The sequence below is a fragment of the Delphinapterus leucas genome, unplaced genomic scaffold (genome assembly GCF_059928025.1).
Source record: "Delphinapterus leucas isolate spDelLeu-1000000601 "Yukka" unplaced genomic scaffold, BTC_Dleu_Yukka2 spDelLeu_asBTCV2_sq25, whole genome shotgun sequence".
Taxonomy (NCBI): Eukaryota; Metazoa; Chordata; class Mammalia; order Artiodactyla; family Monodontidae; genus Delphinapterus; species Delphinapterus leucas.
The window spans coordinates 15,025,935-15,045,652 of NW_028322234.1; the positions used below are offsets into that span (position 1 = coordinate 15,025,935).

The 19,718-nt window shown below is 44.5% G+C and overlaps 1 protein-coding gene across 2 annotated transcripts in view; it reads left to right on the top strand.

The window, feature by feature from the left end:
• Nucleotides 1-19,718, top strand: part of SAFB2 (scaffold attachment factor B2) — a 33,383-nt gene that overhangs the window by 2,043 nt on the left and 11,622 nt on the right. Inside the window, exons 3-12 of one of the 2 annotated variants that reach the window (XM_022557102.3) lie at nucleotides 3,630-3,694; nucleotides 3,780-3,983; nucleotides 5,916-5,978; nucleotides 6,826-6,853; nucleotides 7,762-8,272; nucleotides 8,695-8,744; nucleotides 9,274-9,374; nucleotides 14,147-14,296; nucleotides 14,385-14,497; nucleotides 18,542-18,672. In XM_022557102.3, the coding sequence (XP_022412810.1) occupies nucleotides 3,630-3,694; nucleotides 3,780-3,983; nucleotides 5,916-5,978; nucleotides 6,826-6,853; nucleotides 7,762-8,272; nucleotides 8,695-8,744; nucleotides 9,274-9,374; nucleotides 14,147-14,296; nucleotides 14,385-14,497; nucleotides 18,542-18,672 (1,416 nt within the window). The remainder of the gene's footprint in view (nucleotides 1-3,629; nucleotides 3,695-3,779; nucleotides 3,984-5,915; nucleotides 5,979-6,825; nucleotides 6,854-7,761; nucleotides 8,273-8,694; nucleotides 8,745-9,273; nucleotides 9,375-14,146; nucleotides 14,297-14,384; nucleotides 14,498-18,541; nucleotides 18,673-19,718) is intronic. The other variant, XM_022557104.3, reaches the window with a different exon arrangement.

A 19,718-nucleotide genomic window follows, 5' to 3' on the forward strand; every position in this document is an offset into this window, starting at 1 on the left:
CTAATTCTAGAATATTTTCATCACCCCAAGAGAAATCCCCCATGCCCGTTAGCAGTCAGTTCCCATGTCTGCCGCCCGCCCCCCCCCCCCCGCCTGCTCCCCCCTGGCAATATCTAATTGAGGTTTTTTTCCTCTAAGGATTTGCCTATTCTGGACATTTCATATAAATAGAATCATATAACATGTGGTTTCTTGTGTCTGGTATCTTTCACTGAGCATAATGTTTTTAAGGTTTATCCATGGTGTAACATACATCAGTGCTCCATTTTTTATGGCTGATAGCACTTATTTTGGGGAGGATGTACTTCCATAAAACTTCGGAACCTCGTTAGCTGTCGCTCTCATTATCAGATTTTATTGTGGTAAGGACAGTGTAATTTGAAACTCCCATATGACAGGCTTATTTTCTTGAAGGTTGCTGCACAAAAATTCTCACAGCTGTATGTGTCCCATTCATCTAAAGAAGTGCTCAATTCAGGCAATGGGAGACAGCTGCTTAGAAAATAAAACGAAATGACCTTGTAGCATTTTCAACAACTTCAGTTTATGTTTTTAACAGCTGTTTTAGCAGAACAGCTTTTCCAGAACTCATCTAACTGTTTAAATCTTGTGCACGTGTTTTGAAAGGTTAAATTTTTGAGTTAGGTTACATAAGGAATTGAAGTGTAAAACATTGGTGTGTGTTTACTGCTTGTGAAACTGTCCGTATTTCAGCTATAAACACTGACTGTCCAAACAAATACAGATTGTGAGGGATGGGTCTGTAGCAGGAAACATACAAATACCTTTTGTACTTTGCCATCAAGTTACCAGTGATCTGAAAGTTTGGTTTTGAATAGTTGACACAACTTGATAATCGTTTAGAACTTTTTTTGTGTAGATGCTCATTTAAAACCGTGAGGTTCAAGCCCTACTAATCAACGTTCTTGGCTTCTATGGGGATCTTTGAATCATTAGAAAAACTAAACCTGAGCTGAGTGCTTCAAATAGACGTCTGAATGTCTGGGTTAAAGCATAAGTCAAATCAAAGCTACTTGGAGTTAGCATTTTGTCAGAAAAGCCTCAATAATAGTTACTTCCATTGGTGTAAAGAGAGTGTTTGTACCAGTACAGGTAGCTGTTGCTGGGATTTCAGATTTAAAAGGCACTGGTCCCTTCCCCTTCAAGGAAGAAACAGGTGGGTGAGGTCCTGGGGCAGAGGATAGCTCCTGCAAATTGTAGAGTTGGTGTGTCCTTTGGAGGCGTGTGGGTACATGGTTAATTATATGAAGTGCTAGGTCCTCATGGTGACCTGGTTGAAATTAGGTCCTTGAGATTAATAGGAATCAACCAGTTGGTTTCCAGAGTCTGCCACAAAGTTGGACTAAATCTGGGAATTCATGAGTAACCACTGCCTTTCAAAAGTGAAAAGTAGCTGAACTTTTTAAGTTTCATCGTAAGTAGGAACAAGGGTCCTTTACCCAGCTCATCTAAATGCGCAAAATTGCTGAAAACTGTGGGTGCGTTTTGAAAGATTAAAATTTTGAATTAGGTTACGTTTGGGGTTAAAATTTGATTTTCTGGTGTCTGTGCCTGTCTGCTGTCCCGTTCCCCTCCACCCTTCAGCTTTTAGTCAGCCAAGAGCAGGCCCTTGGGATTTGGGTGTAGCCTGTCTGCCCAGCATTTGTCTCATTGTCACTCCCACTTAGGGTGCTTTTTGGTGAGGCTTTTTGGGCTGCCTCTCTTCTATTTACATTCTTTGTGGGTACTGCAGGCTACTATTTGAGGCCTAGAAATTGGGTGCAATTATCAAACATTTTTAAACAGCGTATTTTAAAAGGATATTCAGGGTTTAGATATAATGGGAGGTGGTACAGCTGAGTTTTTGAGTCGCAGCTTTGGAGCAGAGCGAAATTCTTGCATCAAATGCAGATAATAAACCTGCTAGCATTGTGGGGAGTATTAAATAATGCGAAGAGCACGGTGCCCAATGTGTAATAAAACTATATTTTTTGAGTAATCACTGATAATAATGGCAAACGAGATAACTTAACTGTAGACATTGCAGTTGGCATCTTTAATCAAAGATTGAGGTTTCTTCAGACTCACAGAGAGAACAGTGTTGTGGTTGGGGGGCGGGGGAGGTTAGGGGAGGGATGGAATGGGAGTTTGGGGTTAACAGATGCAGTGTATTATATACAGGATGGATGAACAACAAACAGGTCCTACCGTATAGCCCAGGGAGCTGTATGCAATGTCCTGTGATAAACTATAATGGAAAAGAATATGAAAAAGAAGGTATATGTATAACTGAATCACTTCGCTGTTACAGCAAAATCAGTAAATCAACTAAACTTCAATAAAGTGAAGATTGAGGTTTCTTGCATTTAATTTTCTCTTTTTAAAAAATTATAGAAGTGAAAATGAAAGTAGCTCTTGTTGCTCAGTGTTTTAACCACGGTTGATGGATTGCCTTAGCCATATCCATTTGTATGTTCTACCGCTGCATCTTCACACTTGCGTGTATAAAGTATCCACGTGCATTTTAATGAGTAGATCTATGTGGTAACTTTGTGGACATTTTTCCATATCATTAAATAGTCTTTAAAGGCATAATTTTTTCAAGTTGCAAAGCGTGTGGTATGCCACAGGGTTTTGCAGACTCGGCACTGTTGGCAATTTGAATTGAGTGCTTTGTGGTAGGGTGCTGTCCTGTGTGTTACCGTGTGCTGCACAGCATCCCTGGCCACTGTCCACTACATGCTAGTAGCACTGCCAGTCATAACACCGAAATGTCTTCAAACATCGCCGCATCACAGCCCATGCCCGCCCTGACTCCCCATACTGGCATCCCACATTTGAGCATAACATGCCATAATTTGCTTCCCTTTGGGATATTTAGTCTGTATGCACTCCATAGAATAAGTAACCTTTGTTTTGAATTCCTTGTCAGACATTTTAGTGCACATCCTAAGGGGAATTCCAGGATAAAGGTATGTATATTTTTAAGGCTGTTGTTACATAGGGAGCCCAAAGATTTTACTTCCTTTCTGAGTCTAGAAGTTTTCACTCTCCTTCCCTTCCAGCCCCATTAAGAATACCTAACATAACTCTCAATAGTCCCTCTGCGTTCACAGAACTCAGGGTGAAAATTGACTTTATGGTAGCCTTTGCCTTTTTGCCTTGAGCAAAAAAAAGTTCCTGGGCTGAAGAATGACGGAAGGCAGGGGGCCTGCTTACAGTGGGTGGAGTGAAGGGGAACCAACAGGTCCGTCGTTGGGCTCGCTCTCTTAGGTTGCAGTTCTTTGGGTGCTATATGGACATTACATTTTTTAATTTACTCATTGGGAAATGCCTATGTTTATCCTTTGCTCATTTTTCTTCAGGGATGTTAGTCTTAGTTTGGCGTGGTTTTGAAATCTTTTGAAGCTTTTGGATATTTTGTGCAAAGTCAAAATACTTTGATAGTGTTACAGAAATCCTAGATTTTTATGCTCCAGTTGAGACAGAACTATACATGATAGAAGAACAGGCACATTTAGCTTCCCTGTAACATGTTCTCACCAAGATTGAGCTGTGTCATCCTGCATAAACTAATTATGAGGCCAGAACCTGAATGTTATCTGATTGAAAAATTATTCTGTAACTAGGACAAAAGACGGAGGAGGAAGGCACAGAAGACAATGGCCTGGAAGAAGATTCCAGAGACGGGCAGGTATGTGGCATCACAGCCGAGATGGCGGCAGGAGCTCCGCATTCTGGTCCACCTGGTCGCTGACACCTTTCGTTCCTCATTACAGGAGGACATGGAAGCAAGTTTGGAGAGTTTGCAGAATATTGACATGATGGACGTTAACGTGTTAGAAGAAACCGAAGTCGAGAATAGCGGTGCTCCAGACTTCGGGGAGGATGGCGCTGACAGCATTCTCGAGTCCCTATGCGAGAGCAAAGACTACGTGGCTGTGCAGCTGAGGGAGCTCCCAGCTCAGTTCACAGGACACTCTGTAGGTAACGCAGATGCAGTACAGCGCGCTGCAGCCCTGGGGCTCCTCGCTGCTTATGTGCTCTTTGTCAGAGCCAGAGTACGCAGCTAAATCACCAGTCACCATAAACAAACACTTAATTCGGTGTCTAAACCTTGAGGTAAATTATATCCATTTAAACTCCACATAGGTCAGATGTTAATTAACGAATAACTTTTCTGTATTGTTGGAGGATATTTTTATAATTGGGTAGGAGACACTTTTCTTAGCATAAGTTATAGAATGAAAGGTTGACACTGTTGATGAAAAGTATTTTCCTTAAAAAGAAAAAAGGTTTAAAAAAAACTATAGAAAGGTAAGAAAAAAACACTTCATAATCTCCCCATCCAAATAATCCTGTTGATATTTTAAAGATGTATTCCATGTATAAATTTAGACAGTTATATTAAAAGATGTGAAATACAGTGAAGAAAAGTATTTGTCCCCCCAGAAGAACCCCTCCAATTAAAGGAATCCACTATTAACTTCTTGTGTATAAGGGAGGCCTTTAATTCTGTTGCCGGTGTCGCTTTCCCAGCTTCTCACTTGTCATCTGTTGCCATAGAGCTCTCTCGTAGCCTTCCTAGAACTTATTGCCAGTTTAATCTCACCACCTTGGTGTGCCCAGCCATCTTAGTTTGGTTTTATTTAAGGCATTCTAGCTTTAAATTGGAAGGAAAAGTGCCCTTGTAGGACTGAACTTTAAACCTTACAGGGCAAAAGTCACAAATTTCACGTTATCACCACAGCTCAGCCTAGGCTAGGCAGTGAGCTTTGATTTGTCCTCTCAGTGAGATTCTGTTGTGTGTGAATTATTTCCATAGAATGGACTTGGCTTCTAACTTCTTGGTTAATGGAACATCCAAACCTAGAAAAAGAAAAAAGTATGTGGGGAGGAGTATTTTTATATTTCACTTAAAAAGTTAAAAGGTTTTCTAACTTAATAATCTTTAGGATACCAGTTTTTTTTTGTATAGTAGATAATAAAAAGAGAAAACAGTCAAGTTAAATGTTTGTTTTATACAAAGTACTCTAGAAGAAAGTGCCCAGTTATTGTTACTTTATCTTTTTTTTTTTTTTTTTTGGCCAAGCTGCGTGGTTTGCGGGATCTTAGTTCCCTGACCAGGGATCAAACCCGTGTTCTTGGCACTGAAAGTGTGGAGTCCTAACCACTGGACTGCCAGGGAGTTCCCTATTGTTATTTGAAAAGCATTGCTACCAAGCGAAATCGGAGGAGTGCAAAAGTTAATTTTCCTTTTGAGTTCAGCTTTGGAAATTCTGTGGCTGGGTGGTGTATGCTGACCACCAGTGTGTGGAAATGCCTGGGAAATGAATGTGCTCATTCATTCATTTGGCCAGTGTGGACAGAGCGCCAGCCCTCTGTGAGCCTCTGTCAGAGTTGCTGGTGCCACCTAGTCCTGGAGTGGGCCTGGGGGCTGGGAGGCAGGTGATAAACTGAATACTGTAGCCCCCCCCGCCCCACTTACCCATGGATTTGCTTTCTGAGGTTTCAGTTACCCACAGTCAACCGGGTCTAAAAATATTAAATGAAATAAACAATTCCTAAGTTTTAATCGTTCTGAGTAGCGTGTGAAACCTTGCGCCATCCTGCCGGGACGGGAATTATCCCTTTGTCCAGTTATCCACACTGTATATGTTACCTGCCTGCCAGTGTAGGAAAAAACACAGTGTATGTGGGGTCTGGCGCTGGCTGAAGTTTTAGATGTCCATTGGGGCTTTGGGAGCATATCCCTTGTGGGTAAGGGGGGCTGCTGTGATTCAGCAGTGGGCTTGCAGATGGCGGTAGGCATTGTGCAGGAAATAGATGTGTAGGTGGCCTGGAAACTGGTGAGGTGTAGGCCTTGGCATTCATAATTCTGTCTCCACAAAGTAGTCTTGCATTTTGTCTTTCAGGTAGATGGGGAGGGCTTCGAGAACACTTTGGATGCTTCATCATTGGACTTCAAAGTGCCTCCGGTAGGTTACTACCTGGTTCTGTGGCTGGAAAGCTGACATGAGTGGTTAATTTTCCATAGTAGAAAAGAGTGTGGGTGTGGGTGTGTGAACAATTCATTGAGCATCGGTCCTGAGCTGGGTGCTGGGGATAAGAGGTTGAGCCAAATTGTCAGTGTCAGGGTTTGCAACCTAGTGGGCGTGGTGTTTATGACCAGTGAGTGTAACTAGAAAGTAGAAGTTTGGGTGATTGAGTTACAAAACCATGAGAGGGCTTCCCAGAGGAAGTCCTTTGTGTTCAAATTGAGGTCTGACAGGCCAGTCGAGGTAGCCAGGTGAAGGGGAAGAAGACTCTGGGGCAGGAGGGGCTGGTGCGTTGTAGGGATGGAGAACGCAGGGCGGGGGTGGGGCTGCAGAGACAGGTGGGTCTGACTGCCAGAGTCCAGGAGCCTTTGTCTTCCGTCCAGGGGGAGTTAGGGAGAGGTGTTCAGTAGGGTGGAGAAAGTCTTTTGTTGACACAGTTCTGCATTGGGAGAAATATATTTTTTTCAAATCCGGTGTGATGTGTAAAGCAGCAGCCATGTGTGTGACCTCTGCCTGGACCGTGGGAGTCGTTGCCAGCTGCAGAGCCCAACTCCAAGGGGGGAATGGGACGGGCTAATATTATTGCTACCTGTCTGCTTTTGCTGGGGAGAAACCAACACACTGAACTTATCATTGAATTATTGTAGAATGGAATACTTTGTTTTGAGTGGAGAAACTTGTTGGAACAAGCATTTATTCATACTTGATTGAAAGTTGTATCTGCTAGGGGAATCTGTCCGATTTTTAAAGTGCTTTGTGGATTTTCTTTGTCTTTCCTTTTCAATAGGATATTGAAGAACCTCTATTGGAGCCAGGTACTGATAAGAGAGACACAACAGTTATGGTTTGAAAGTTTTCCCACTGTATTTTTTAAGCTATCTATATATTTTAAGTTGTTTATGGTGTTGTAAATTATTTTAATGGTGGACAATCCAGATCGTACAAGGATCAGAGATTGGAAACCCATTCATATCACCAGATCTGTGGAAGTACCGTTCTGGTTTCTGGAGGTCAAATACATTTGGTGAGATGTAGTGATTACTTTCATCTCTCTAACCACGTACAGTGGCATTTAAGTAATTCCCCCCAACCCCATGATTCTTCCATGTGTTTCTACACATGAAACAGATCTTGTGATATTTGCTGCAGTCATTTTGATTAATGCAGTTAAGGCAGGATAAAGCGGTGGTCAGGGCACTTATAGCCTGAGAAGTGACTGGATTCCAGAAGAGGAAACAGTTTTCTTCATGAAAATTTCCAACGTGTTGTTCCCCTTCTGGACTGCGTTTATCTCCTGCCGGCGGAAGTTTCTGGTTTTCCTGTTGGACTGTTCCGTTCAAAGAATTTCAAAGAAATTTGGAAATTGAGCTGTCCTTGAATGGTGATTGCGTTCGATTGAACACCTTGGACATTGGAAAAATAAGTCGAAGACCCAGACTTGAACAGAAGCATGAAGACTGTCGAGAAGCAGCCACACGGTTGTAGGTGTTTAAACCTGTGGGGCCTTTTCTCTTCCATGTAGCATAGAGGCTTGCTCTCGCAGGCGGTTGGAGCGCAGGTAGTGTAACCAGTGTAACTTTGTGTACCCGCGGGTTTTCCAATCTCTGTGTAGCTAGCAGTTCTCTTCGTGTTAGTGTGGCAGCCGTGCCAGTTCCACATTTGTGATTGCTTTATTTCCCTGGTAATTAAACCTTGTGCCATTCTATTCCTGTTAAATCCGTAGAAAATGAGAAAATACTCGACATTTTGGGGGAAACTTGTAAATCTGAGCCAGTAAAAGAAGAAGGTTCCGAGCTGGAGCAGCCATTTGCACAGGAAACAAGTAGCGTGGGGCCAGACAGAAAGCTTGCGGAGGAAGAGGACCTTTTTGACAGCGCCCATCCGGAGGAGGGTGATTTAGATTTGGCCAGCGAGTCAACAGCACAAGCTCAGTCGAGCAAGGCAGACACCCTGTTAGCGGTAGTGAAAAGGGAGCCCGTGGAGCAGACAGGCGATGGCGAGAGGACGGACTGTGAGCCTGTAGGGCTAGAGAAGCCAGTTGAGCAGAGTAGTAAAGCCTCAGAGCACACGGAAGCCTGTAGCGAGGAGGCCTCGGAAGCGCCCCCAGAAGCCTCAAGCCCAGACCCCAGGGATAGCAAAGAAGACGTGAAGAAGTTTGCTTTTGAAGCTTGTAATGAAGTCCCTCCGGCTCCTAAAGAGTCCTCAGCCAGTGAGGGCGCTGATCAGAAAATGAGGTTTGTTTTTTCTCAGTTTTAGACCAGACGCTATCTCCTTTTCATTGGTCGTTTAATGACACACATAAGCTGTTGTTTCTGCAATTGGCCAGCCAGACTGATGCAATTGTAGTTTACTTCTAAAGTTTTATTTCTCTTTGTGTATTTTTAATGGGTGATTTCAATTCCTTTTGTTTTTCTCAACCTACTCTGGTTGTGCTCTTAAATTGTTAAGTGTTATCTTCAGCTAAATCGAATTGACTTTTAAGAATCTGCCATTGTATTTGGGGGGTCAGATTTCCAATATAAGCTTGTAAAGGTGCTGTTAAAATTTTATTTCAGACTAATTTTCTGGTAGGTATTCAGTTTTAGCACATATCATACTTTGATTTAGTTGTTTTTCATTTTATTCCTATATGAGTAACATTAACTTTTGTCTCTAGCTCTTTTAAGGAAGAAAAAGATATAAAGCCAATCATTAAAGATGAAAAAGGTATGATTTAATTTACATGGCAGGGAGCCATCTACGGATCCCTTATTTTGGGAGGGAGGGGCCTGCAAGTATCCACAATTTGGATACAGTAGTTGGTTTTATTATGGATTACTGGAATTAATCATCTAATGGTATCTTGAGAGACTAGTTTTAAATGTTGATGAGCTTCTGTATTTTATGCCTTTGTTGTGATTATTGCTAATGGAATAGTGAAAGTCCTATTACAGGACAGGTCCACCTATGGAATAATAGAATTTTAGAAAATGCTGTCTTGGTTGAGAGCTGATCATTGAAGCCATTTCAGTTTGTAACTGACAAGACGTGATGATTCCTCGAGTAAGAAAACTCAGTTTCTGTGATCCAGATTTTTCGTCTTCTGTCCAGTTTGTTGGCGGTAATTAAATTCTTGACTCAGAGGAGTCGAGACTGGATTTAATCAGGGTTTAAGAGAGGGCTACATCTTAGGAGGAGTGGTCGAGCTTACTGTTATGCCTTGAGGTAAAGCATAATCATCTCCCTCCTGCTTCAGGTCGAATCAGCAGTAGTTCTGGAAGGAATCTGTGGGTCAGTGGACTGTCTTCCACAACTCGAGCGACAGATCTGAAGAACCTTTTCAGCAAATATGGAAAGGTACACTCCCTTTGACCTTCTGTCATTGTGCCTTGATTTGGCATTAAAATATAATAAATTTAAGAGTTTAGAAACTTCATACTCGCTGTTAATTGTATTGGTTCTTGTTTCTGGTTGGGGGAAAACAAACAAACAAGAACCAAAACTCCAAGGTGGGGGACCCAGCCAGTGGTGGGTAGTAAGCCTTGTTTCCTGGTTGAGAGTGGATAGCAGGCAGAGTAGACAGCTTGTAGAACGCTGCTCAGAGAAGGTATGTAAAAGCTACAGTCTACATGTCCCTGCTGTGCTTCCAACTTCTCTTGAACAAACTGTCTTTTAGCCAATACAAAACTTGAAGCTGACATGATGAGGTTTATTCCCTTAACAGTAAGTGAAGAGTTGGTCTCCGTGTATCGTCTACCATCTAAAGTATATAGTTTGAGAATTGGAACAGGACAGTGGCTTAAAAATGAATCAACTGGGGACTTCCCTGGCAGTCCAGTGGTTAGGACTCCATCGCTTTCACTGCCGGGGGCGTGGGTTTGATCCCTGGCTGGGGAACTAAGATCCCACAAGCCACGTGACCAAAAATTAAAAAAAAATGAAGTTAATTAAAAAAAATTTTTTTAATACATCAACTGATATATTGGTCACGGGAGCAGGAAGAAAGTAATACAGTTCAGAAGCCTTCTGAGGAACACTTAAGAATGATCCTGTTGTCTTGGAACTAGGTAGTAAAATAGTCTTATCAGAAGCCGTAACGACTGCCCTGGTCTGCTGGGGGCCTGTGGGGAGTGACCCTCGGGAGAGAAGTAGGCGAGGTACCGCTCAGCGGCAGCAAGTTGCAGGGATTCCAGGCAGAGGTTTGGCATCTGTGTCATCCTGGCTGCCCAGGTCATTCCTTGGCTCAGGTCCTTGTTCCCCAATTAAGTGTTAGTGAAGGGGTTAGGGAATGAGCAGACAGGACCCAGAAGAAGCATTCCAAAGGGTGTAGAATACTATTAAATCCTAACCTATTCACTCACTTATTTAGAATCAGGCACTGATTGTAAAGCCAAAGCAAACAGATACAAGGGCATTGACATCATAGATCTTACATTGGTGGAAGATCGCGTAAGAAATAAATAACATAACAACGTGTTATGATAAGTATATTGAAGATTACAGTGTGCCATCAGTGTGTGGTAGGAAGGCCTAATTTAGATTTGGGAAGTAGGTTCAGCAGTCATCGCTGAGGAAGTGACATTTAGGCCAAGGGCTGCATGATTAGTTTGCCTGGCCCTCGGAGCTCAGCTCTGGACCAGAGCAACAGGACCTAGGAAGGCCCCGCAGCGGGACAAGGCTCTGGAAGTGGATGAGCAGACAAAGGCTTCTGTGAGGAGCTTGATAGCAGGGGACGGGAAGCAGGGAAAGGGCACAGACAGGAACATGGGAGCTTTTTGTGGTATCTGCTCTCACTTAGGTTTATCTGTCATCGGAAGTGATGCCCTTATAAGGATAATGTTTGATGGAAAGGTCAAATGACCCCTTGATTAGCTCAGCCCTCTCATTGAGGAGAGGGAAGTAGGCAAAGCTTCGTCTCTGATATGGGAACTGACATCTGTATCCATCTCAGCAGAGGCTCTGGCCCTGTATGGGGTGCTTTGGACAGATCGGGGCTTTCTTCAGGCAGAAGTGCAAATGTCAGGGTCTGCAGGGATCCTAGGGAGCATGTATCCCTCTCACCATCTCACATTCGGGTACACTGAGGTCCAGAGAGAGGAGAGCACTTGTTCACGTTGACCCACTGAGTTCAGAGGAGGTCACAGCCAGAAGCCATGGCTCCTGTGTCTCAGGCTTTTTGTATATCCCAACTCTCACGTCTTTGAATGTCCTCTGGGAACGTTTACACTTAACGGAAGCACTGGTATGGTAGGGTTTAAATCTGTGCTCTTGCTCTGTGTTTTGTATATGTCCTGTTTCTTCTTGGATTCCTTGTACCTGATTGCTTTTTTCTTTTTGATATGGACCATTTTTAAAGTCTTCATTGAATTTGTTACTGTACTGTTTCTGTTTTATATTTTGGTTTTTTGGCTGCGAGGCATGTGGGATTTTAGCTCCCTGACCAGGGATCGAACCCACACCCCCGAATTGGAAGGTGAAGTCTTTTTTTAAAACATTTTAAAATTTTTAAATGTTTTAAAATTTATTTTTGGCTGTGTTGTGTCTTCGTTGCTGCGCGTGGGCTTTTCTCTAGTTGTGGCAAGTGGGGGCTACTCTTCATTGTGGTGTGTGGGCTTATTGTGGTGGCTTCTCTTGTTGCAGAGCACAGGCTCTAGGTGCGCAGGCTTCAGTAGTTGCAGCACGCGGGCTTAGTTGCTCCGCGGCTTGTGGGATCTTCTCAGACCAGCAATCAAATCTGTGTCCCCGGCGTTGGCAGGTGGATTCTTAACCACGGAGCCAGCAGGGGAGTCCCTGCAAGGCGAAGTCTTAACCACTGGACTGCCAGGGAAGTCCCTGTTTATCTGCTTGATTTTGCATTGCATAGTTTTTTTTATGATTTGTGCCTTACTAGCTATATCTAGTCTATGTAACTAGTTTCTATTTTAGTTCCTTGAGGTGTAAACTTGGGTTGTTTATTGGAGATTTTTCTTGTTTCTTGATGTAGGCATTTATTTCTGTGAACTTTCCCCTTAGATTGCTTTTGCTGCATCTCATAAATTTTGGTATGTTGTATTTCCAGGTTCATTTGTCTCGAGGTGTTGTTTGATTTATCACAGTCTATCTCCTAGTGACTTTATACCAGTTCCCAAGTAGTATGAGAGCCTTACAGCAGTGCACTGCCATTTTCCTCTCCAGCCTTTGTGACGTTATCTTACGTTTTACTTCTATTTAACAAAGCACACAGTGCATTATTGGCTTTTTTTTTGGTGAGTTGTTTTGTTTTTAAAGAAAAGTGGGTTTTTAGTTACTTGTGTGTATTTACCATTTTGGGGTGCTCTTTTCTTCCTTTTTGTTTGTCCACGTTCCCCCTGGATATTGTTTTCCTTCCTCCTTAAACATGTCTTGTAGTGCAGCATTGTGGACGGTGAATTCTCATGGCATATGCATGCCTGAGAAAGCTGTTGCTTTGCCTTTGTCTTGCTGGGTATAGAATTCAAGGTTGGCTGCTCTCCTCCAGGTGGCACAGCCACTCTGCTCCTTCTCGCTTGCGTCCTCTCCAGCCAGCCGGCTGTCATTCTCACCTTTGCTCCTTAGTGTCCGTGCGTCTTGTCTTCCTCTGGCTGCCTTCACGATTTCTCTTTACCACCGGTTAAGTTTGCTGCTGCTGCGCTTTGGTTTCGTTGGCGAAGTTTTTTTCCTGTGCTCCGTGCCCATGAGGACATATTGCTGTTGCTCTGGTTCGTTTTGTTTTTTCTGTCTTTTTTCTCAGTTTCATTTCAAATGGTTTTTCTTACTACCTCTTCAAGTTCCCTTATTTTTTCTTTTGTCATGTCTGTCCTCAGGCCCATCTGGTGTAGTCTTTTTCAGAAATTCAGTTTGGGTATTTTTAAACATCTTCCATGTGCTTACCTGACATGTTCAGTTGTTGCTCTGCCTTCTGGAACGTACAGGATACGGCCCTCCTTGTTCACTAGTTCTGTCATTGTGACATTTCTATTGACTTTGTCCTTTTCTGTGCTAGAGCCCTGTTTTCCTGCTCCTTGGCTAGCTAGCCTCGTTGTCTTTGATGCCACGTGATAACTTTCACCTTGTTGGGTGCTGGTCCTTCCTGTGTCCCCATAAATGTCTTTGCGTGTTTGCTGGGTCACAGTTCAGTCACTTGCTCCTTCTGAGGCTTGTTGTTAGGCTTCACCAGTCAGGCTAGGGCAGCCTTTAACTCTGGCCAGCTTTGTCCACTCCTGAGGCTGGACCCTTCTGAGTACTCAGTCTCATGTCCCCGGGAATTACAGGCTCTTCCACTCTGGCTGGTGGGGTCACTCCAGTAACAGTGAACCGTTTATGGTCCTGAGTGAGCCCAGGGGATTGTTCCCTCTGCCCGTTACTGGTGGGTGTCTGTCTAGCCTGGGTGGTCACCTCACACAAGTGCACGGTTGTGGGCAGCCCTCTCCTCTGTGGTATTCTGATTGCTTGCTGCCTTCATCTCCTCTGGCTCTGAGCTCTGTCTGTTCAGGGATGCTGCCCCTCACTCCCTCCTCCCTGTTGCTGGCTGGAACTTCTAGGTGGTGTGCCAGGGCAGTCATAGGAGACACCCCTCGGGCGTTACCCCCTTGCAGGGGTCGCCATCCTATGCGGCCTGCTGTCCAGTGTCTGAAAACCCTTGTTGCCCACATTTCCTCCGGGTTTTTAGTTTCAGGCGGCAGGAGGGTAACTGCTTGGTACTCTGTCCTGGCTGGAAGCGGAAGCACTCTCTGCATCGCGTCAGAGCTGTTCTCAGCCCGGACCTGCACGAATTGGGGTGCATTTCTGAGTCAGCATCCCCGTAGCTTTCCATGGGAACAGTCGAATTGGAGAAAAAGGTCTGAGTGGGAAGGACTTTTGATTAATTAACAGGTCGTGGTTAATGAAGTCTAACTGTCTTTAGCTTTTCTTGTTTGTATTTTGTCACTGTGAGGGCTAATCTTAGAAGCAGTTGTATTTTGATAGGTCAGGATTTATTAGAATCACTTTAACAACTTGTTACGAAGAACAACAATTTCCAGAGCAGTAAAAACAAGTGGAAATGATTCTGATGGTCAGTTAACTGCTAGCACTTCTTGATACGTAGTGTGGTTATTTGCATGAGAAAATAAGAGTACCCTTTTCTCACAAAGGTTGTTGGAGCCAAAGTGGTGACCAATGCCCGCAGTCCCGGGGCCCGGTGCTACGGGTTTGTCACCATGTCAACGTCCGATGAGGCCACAAAGTGTATCAGCCATCTCCACAGAACTGAGCTTCATGGAAGAATGATCTCTGTTGAGAAGGTGAGGCTGTTCTTGCTGCTGTAACTCACAGAGCTCGCAGGCCAGAAGACCTGGTCCCTAACCTGTTTCTGTCTGTGTTGTATTTTAGGCCAAAAACGAACCTGCTGGGAAAAAGCTGTCTGACAGAAAAGAATGTGAAGTGAAGAAGGAAAAATTGTCTAATGTTGACAGACATCATTCTGTGGAGATCAAAGTTGAAAAGTAAAGTGCTTTTTTAAAACCTTTCTCTTCAGAGGAGGGCAGGTGGCAGCCACAGGGTCACCAGCTCCTTATTTACATCTTGGGTGGTTTTTGGCATTTTGCTGCCGCTTAGTATTTATGTCCAAGCAAGTTAGTAATCTGTTGAAAAAATAACACAGACTGAAAGATGTTTGAACAACACGGGTTTGAACTGCTCAGGTCCGCTCACACGGGCAGTTTTTTTCAGGAGTAAATACTACAGTACTACAGGTGCAGAGTTGGTTGAACCTGCAGGTGTGGAACCGCGGATAGGGAGAGCCGATTATGAAGTTACATGTGGATTTTCGACTGTGGAGGGTCGGCACCCCAATCCCCATGCTTTTCAAGGGTCAGCTGTATTTTTACTTCATTCTTGACGTTCTGAGCTCTTGCATGGCCTCTCAAACCTTGGAATCATTTCCTGGTCCACATTGATCTTTGTGCATCTTGTATTTTATCACAGCAACTGCAGAAGCCCAGGTTTGCAAAGACAGTTTCATCCAGCGGAATGTAGCCTGATCTAATATCGAAACGAGTGACCACAAGTTAGTAGTTCACGTGTTATCTGGCAGATAGTATTTCTTTGTTTCCCTCAGAAATTTAAAATATCCCAGGGCAGTTGTGAGTTCACCCATCCTGGTGTACCTTGGCACCATAGTTTGGGAACCACAGGTCTGAGAGACTACCTTTATAAAGGAGGTGATTTGCATCTTTAATCAAGATGAAAACAGGGACAGATCATTCAAAAGCAAGCATTCCCTATTGATACTTTTATCAAAATTGTCGGTTTATCTTTTTTGAGAAGGTAGACTTTGTTGATGGGCTTGACAGGGTGCTATTCTCAGAATGCACAGTTTATGTTGAGTTTGTATTGTCAGCACAGGTTATTTTCATTTCTAGGTCCACTCACACCCTAAAAATTGAATCTTGCTGAGAATGTCAGTCTCACTGTAATTCAGTTTTTCTGTTTTTTTTTTTTTTAACGTAAGAAAATTTATAGTTAAATAAACATGACTATGGGCATTACATTCATAAGTTAAACTTGGTTTTTGTTTTTGTTTTTGTTTTCTGCGGTATGCGGGCCTTTCACTGTTGTGGCCTCTCCCGTTGCGGAGCACAGGCTCCGGACGCGCAGGCTAAGCGGCCATGGATCACGGGCCCAGCCGCTCCGCGGCATGTGGGATCTTCCCGGACCGGGGCACGAATCCGTGTCCCCTGCATCGGCAGGCGGACTCTCAACCACTGCGCCATCAGGGAAGCCCTAAACTTGGTTTTTAAAGATGTACTTATCCATCTTCGTTGTAGCCAAATTGGAATTTGTAAACCTAGGAGAAATGCATGTCAGATTAGCTTTTTCGTATTTAGGGGTGAGATCGTAATTTTATTGGCAACTTCTCCAAAGAGACACATCCTGTTGGTAGTGCTAAAAACCTGTACTGGGGGAACATGGGGAGCTCTTGGGAGTTCTTGGTATTCTTAGCACCTCGAGATACATTTCATATGTTGATTTTCTGATCACAAAAGTGAGATATGTTTATGGGGAAAGGAAGGAGGTGTAATCACTAGTTAGCGTGTGTGGTTTCCACAGCCCCTGGAACGATGCTGTGAGGTCTGTGCTCTGTGTGGAAGGAGAGACAGCTCAGAAAGGAGCAGCGCCGGGCCTGAGGCGAGCAGGGGTGGCTAACCCCCAGCGCAGGGCTGCTTAACTGGGTGATGAGCTTAAAATGAAACCAAACTGCTTTCAAGTGGTTTGTGTAGGAGGCTGAGCATTTTAAAGTTCGTTTTTAATCTTATTCTCTTCTTCAGTGAACACCCTCATTTGACCTTTTGTGGGTTTTTTTTTTTTTTGGCTGCATTGGGTCTTCGTTGCTGCGTGGGCTTTCTCCAGTTGCGGAGAGCGGGGGCTACCCTTTGTTGTGGTGTGTGGGTTTCTCATTGCGGTGGCTTCTCTTATTGCGGAGCACAGGCTCTAGGCGCGCGGGCTTCAGTAGTTGTGGCACGTGGGCTCAGTAGTTATGGCTCACAGGCTCTAGAGCTCAAGGCTCAGTAGTTGTGGCGCACGGGCTTACTTGCTCCGCGGCATGTGGGATCTCCTTGGATCAGGGCTCGAACCTGTGTCCCCTGCATTGGCAGGGGGATTCTTAACCACTGCGCCACTGAGGATGTCCCTGACCTTTCGTTTTTAAGAATTTCTAGGTTTGGTAGTCAGCTTAAGTGACATAGAGAAGCTTTTCCTAAAGAGGTTGCTTGTCTTGGATGAGTTTTTATGTAATTGCCATTTGGAAAACACACACAGATGTCAAGCATAATCCCACTACCCAGGGCTGACACTTTTGGTATCTATTCCTCTGGTCTTTTTTTCCCTATGTATATATTTTTTAGAAATTGCTTTTTAGGGAATTCCCTGGCAGTCTAGTGGTTAGGACTCTGTGCTTTCACTGCCGAGGGCCCAGGTTCAAACGCTGGTTGGGGAATTAAGATCTATAAGCTGCATGGCGCAGCAAAAAAAAAAAGAAAAATTGGTTTTTAACTTAATTAGTGTTAATCAAGAAGTCCATTTGTGTCTAGGAGGTGCCGTGTGAGTCCAGAACAAGTAGGAAGGGTCTCCTTTCAAGACATTTTGTAAGGCTACTGGGAGGGAGAGGGTGCTGCCCCGGAACAGTGGAAAAGGCACGTCAGAGATGGTTCCTGGGGTTTATTTGCAGTCAGGTAGTGAGTGGAAGCAGTCTCTAATCTGTCAGAAGAGAACTGGGTAAATAACAGTGGGCTGTGGTGCAGCAGTCGAAAGGGCCCAGATCTGTGCGTGTGTCCACACAGCCCAACCAGCAGGGCATGCGGTGAAAGGCGTTGTAGAGCAGCACACGAGGACCATCTCACCGTGTCAGTCTTAAGAAACCTAGAGCATCACTGTAGGGCATCATGGTTACGGGAATATGCAAGTGAAGCCAGGAGAGGTGGAGTCACACAATTGACAGTAAAGGCACTGGTGGTGGCTGTCACAGGGATGGAGACTGTCACAGGGGTGGCTGTGTCCAGAGTGTTTTGTGTTGTAAAGGGAAAGCAGTATGTTACAAACATTTACAGTTTTCAGTTCTGATAGACACCATCAGTTATTATTTTGTTTCATTTTGAAATTGAATATTTCTCAAAATAGATACAGTTTTAAAGCTTCATGCTGTGGAAGTTTAGGAGGGAGGAAGTGTGAGCTGAGGGGCATCTGGGAGAGGTTTCCTCGGCCATCCCGAGCTCTGCCTGGGTGGTGGGAAGAGAGGGCAGGTGGTGCTTGTTAGCGGACCCCATAGGGCCTGGATTTCCCATCCTGGACCCTGGCACGCAATGGGCATTTTGCAAGTGTGGAGTTTAACTCCGGGGACCAGCAGCCGTAGGGAATGTGGGAGACACATTTGAATGGCAGCGACGATTTGTTTGACTGCTTAGCATGAAACTGCCTTCAGTTGAAATGGAACCAGCAGTTTCCATATTTGCTGGCACCTCACGTGCCATTTTGCCTCCCCCAAAGCGTGCAGAAATTACCAGGTGCGGTGGGGGGATGGTCTGGGTGGGGGGCCCAGGGCTTCCTGCAGCAGGCACCGCCCCTCCTTGTACTGTACCTCCATTCTGTTTTATACTCTGCTTTTTGGAAAAAGTGTTTTTCCCTATAAAACTTAAAAGTAATGTTCTACACATACAAGATGAAACATTTGAAGTTAGTTTTTAACAAGCTTTCCTGTATAATTGGAGTGTTTCTCATGTCTGCTTCTGGGCCTGCTTACACACTGGTACATCTGGCATTTTGGGGAGACACCCCACGAGCCTGTAGTTTCATCCGGCATGTTTTTAGATGTGGCAGGTAACTTAAGTGGGAAGGGGCTGTATCTAAAGAGGGTATTATCATTACCACAGTTTTCAAATAATTTTTTCCCTCCAACTGGCAGCGGGCGGGTTTGCTTTGTGTGGAAGTCTGAGTGTGAGCTACTCCTGTGAGAATCTCAGGACCTCAAGTGTGATCACCATGTTTCTAAACAGAACTGTAATTAAGAAGGAAGAGAAGATGGAGAAGAAGGAGGAAAGAAAACCTGAAAACATTAAAAAGGAAGAAAAAGATGAAGATGAGCTGAAACCAGGAGCAGCCAATCGGTCCCGAGTCACCAGATCAGGTGATGAGAGTCTGTGGAGTGTTCACGAGAAGGGAAGAAGCGGCGAGGGCGGCAGGCGGGTTGCATGGAGTGAGGGCCCAGCAGGCTTGGTGCCTTTTGCTGAGCTGTTCTGTGTGCAGGAAGCTCTTAGAGAACAGCCTCCGGTGATGAAATGGCCAAAAGGGGCTTCTCCACATCAGAAATCTGTAGTTTTTCTGGTCGGGATCTGTGTTTATTGGTGGCTCAGTGACCTGGGTGTTGGCTTTTCCTGAGTCTCCGGTAGAATAGAATGTGGGATTTGCAAGAGCGAGGTGTCCTGGTTCCTGTGACTAATTCCATGCAGTTCTGCACGTATGTCATCGAGTTTTTCCTGCATTTGTGTTAAAACCAGATATAGTAAAAAAAAAAAAAAGATAAGAAAGAAAAAAATGTAGAGAAAACTAAAACCTCAGAGCATCTATACCCATTATAAAAGTTTATTGTGCAATGCACCTTCAGGTTTGCATGAGACTCCACAGAAAGTTTCGTGGGGAAAAGTGAAGCCAGTGCGCTCCCCCCCGACACACACATGCCCTCCACCCCCTTTAAAACAGAAACAACCCAACCATCTGGAACCTTGGAATTTGGTACGGCACATTACAAGTTACATCTCAAGTGTTTGGAATAATTTACCAGCAGTCTCGAGCACCGTGTTTTTAAAATGTTCCTTCAGTATTGTAAATCTCTGTAAATCAGTAATTGTTCCGGTGGTTAGAGCCTGCTTACTGTTTCATTGAGGGGAAAATCAGTTTGGAAGCCTTTATTGCAGTAGATGAATGAGGAGAGCCCACCTGTCTCGCGGGGCCCTCCAAGCTGGCAGGCCGTGTCTGACTCAGCACAGGGGCCTGGGTTCTGCAGAGCTCTCCAGAACCTGTGGGAGGAATGCACGTCGAAGTGCATGATCCGTGGAGCCACTGGGGTTTAGCGTGGGGGTGAAGGAGGCCCAAGTGTGGGACGTGTTTGTGCCCACGTTGCAGAATGCAGTTTAATTCCCGTTTACGCTGTAAGGTGTGAACAGATCACACCAC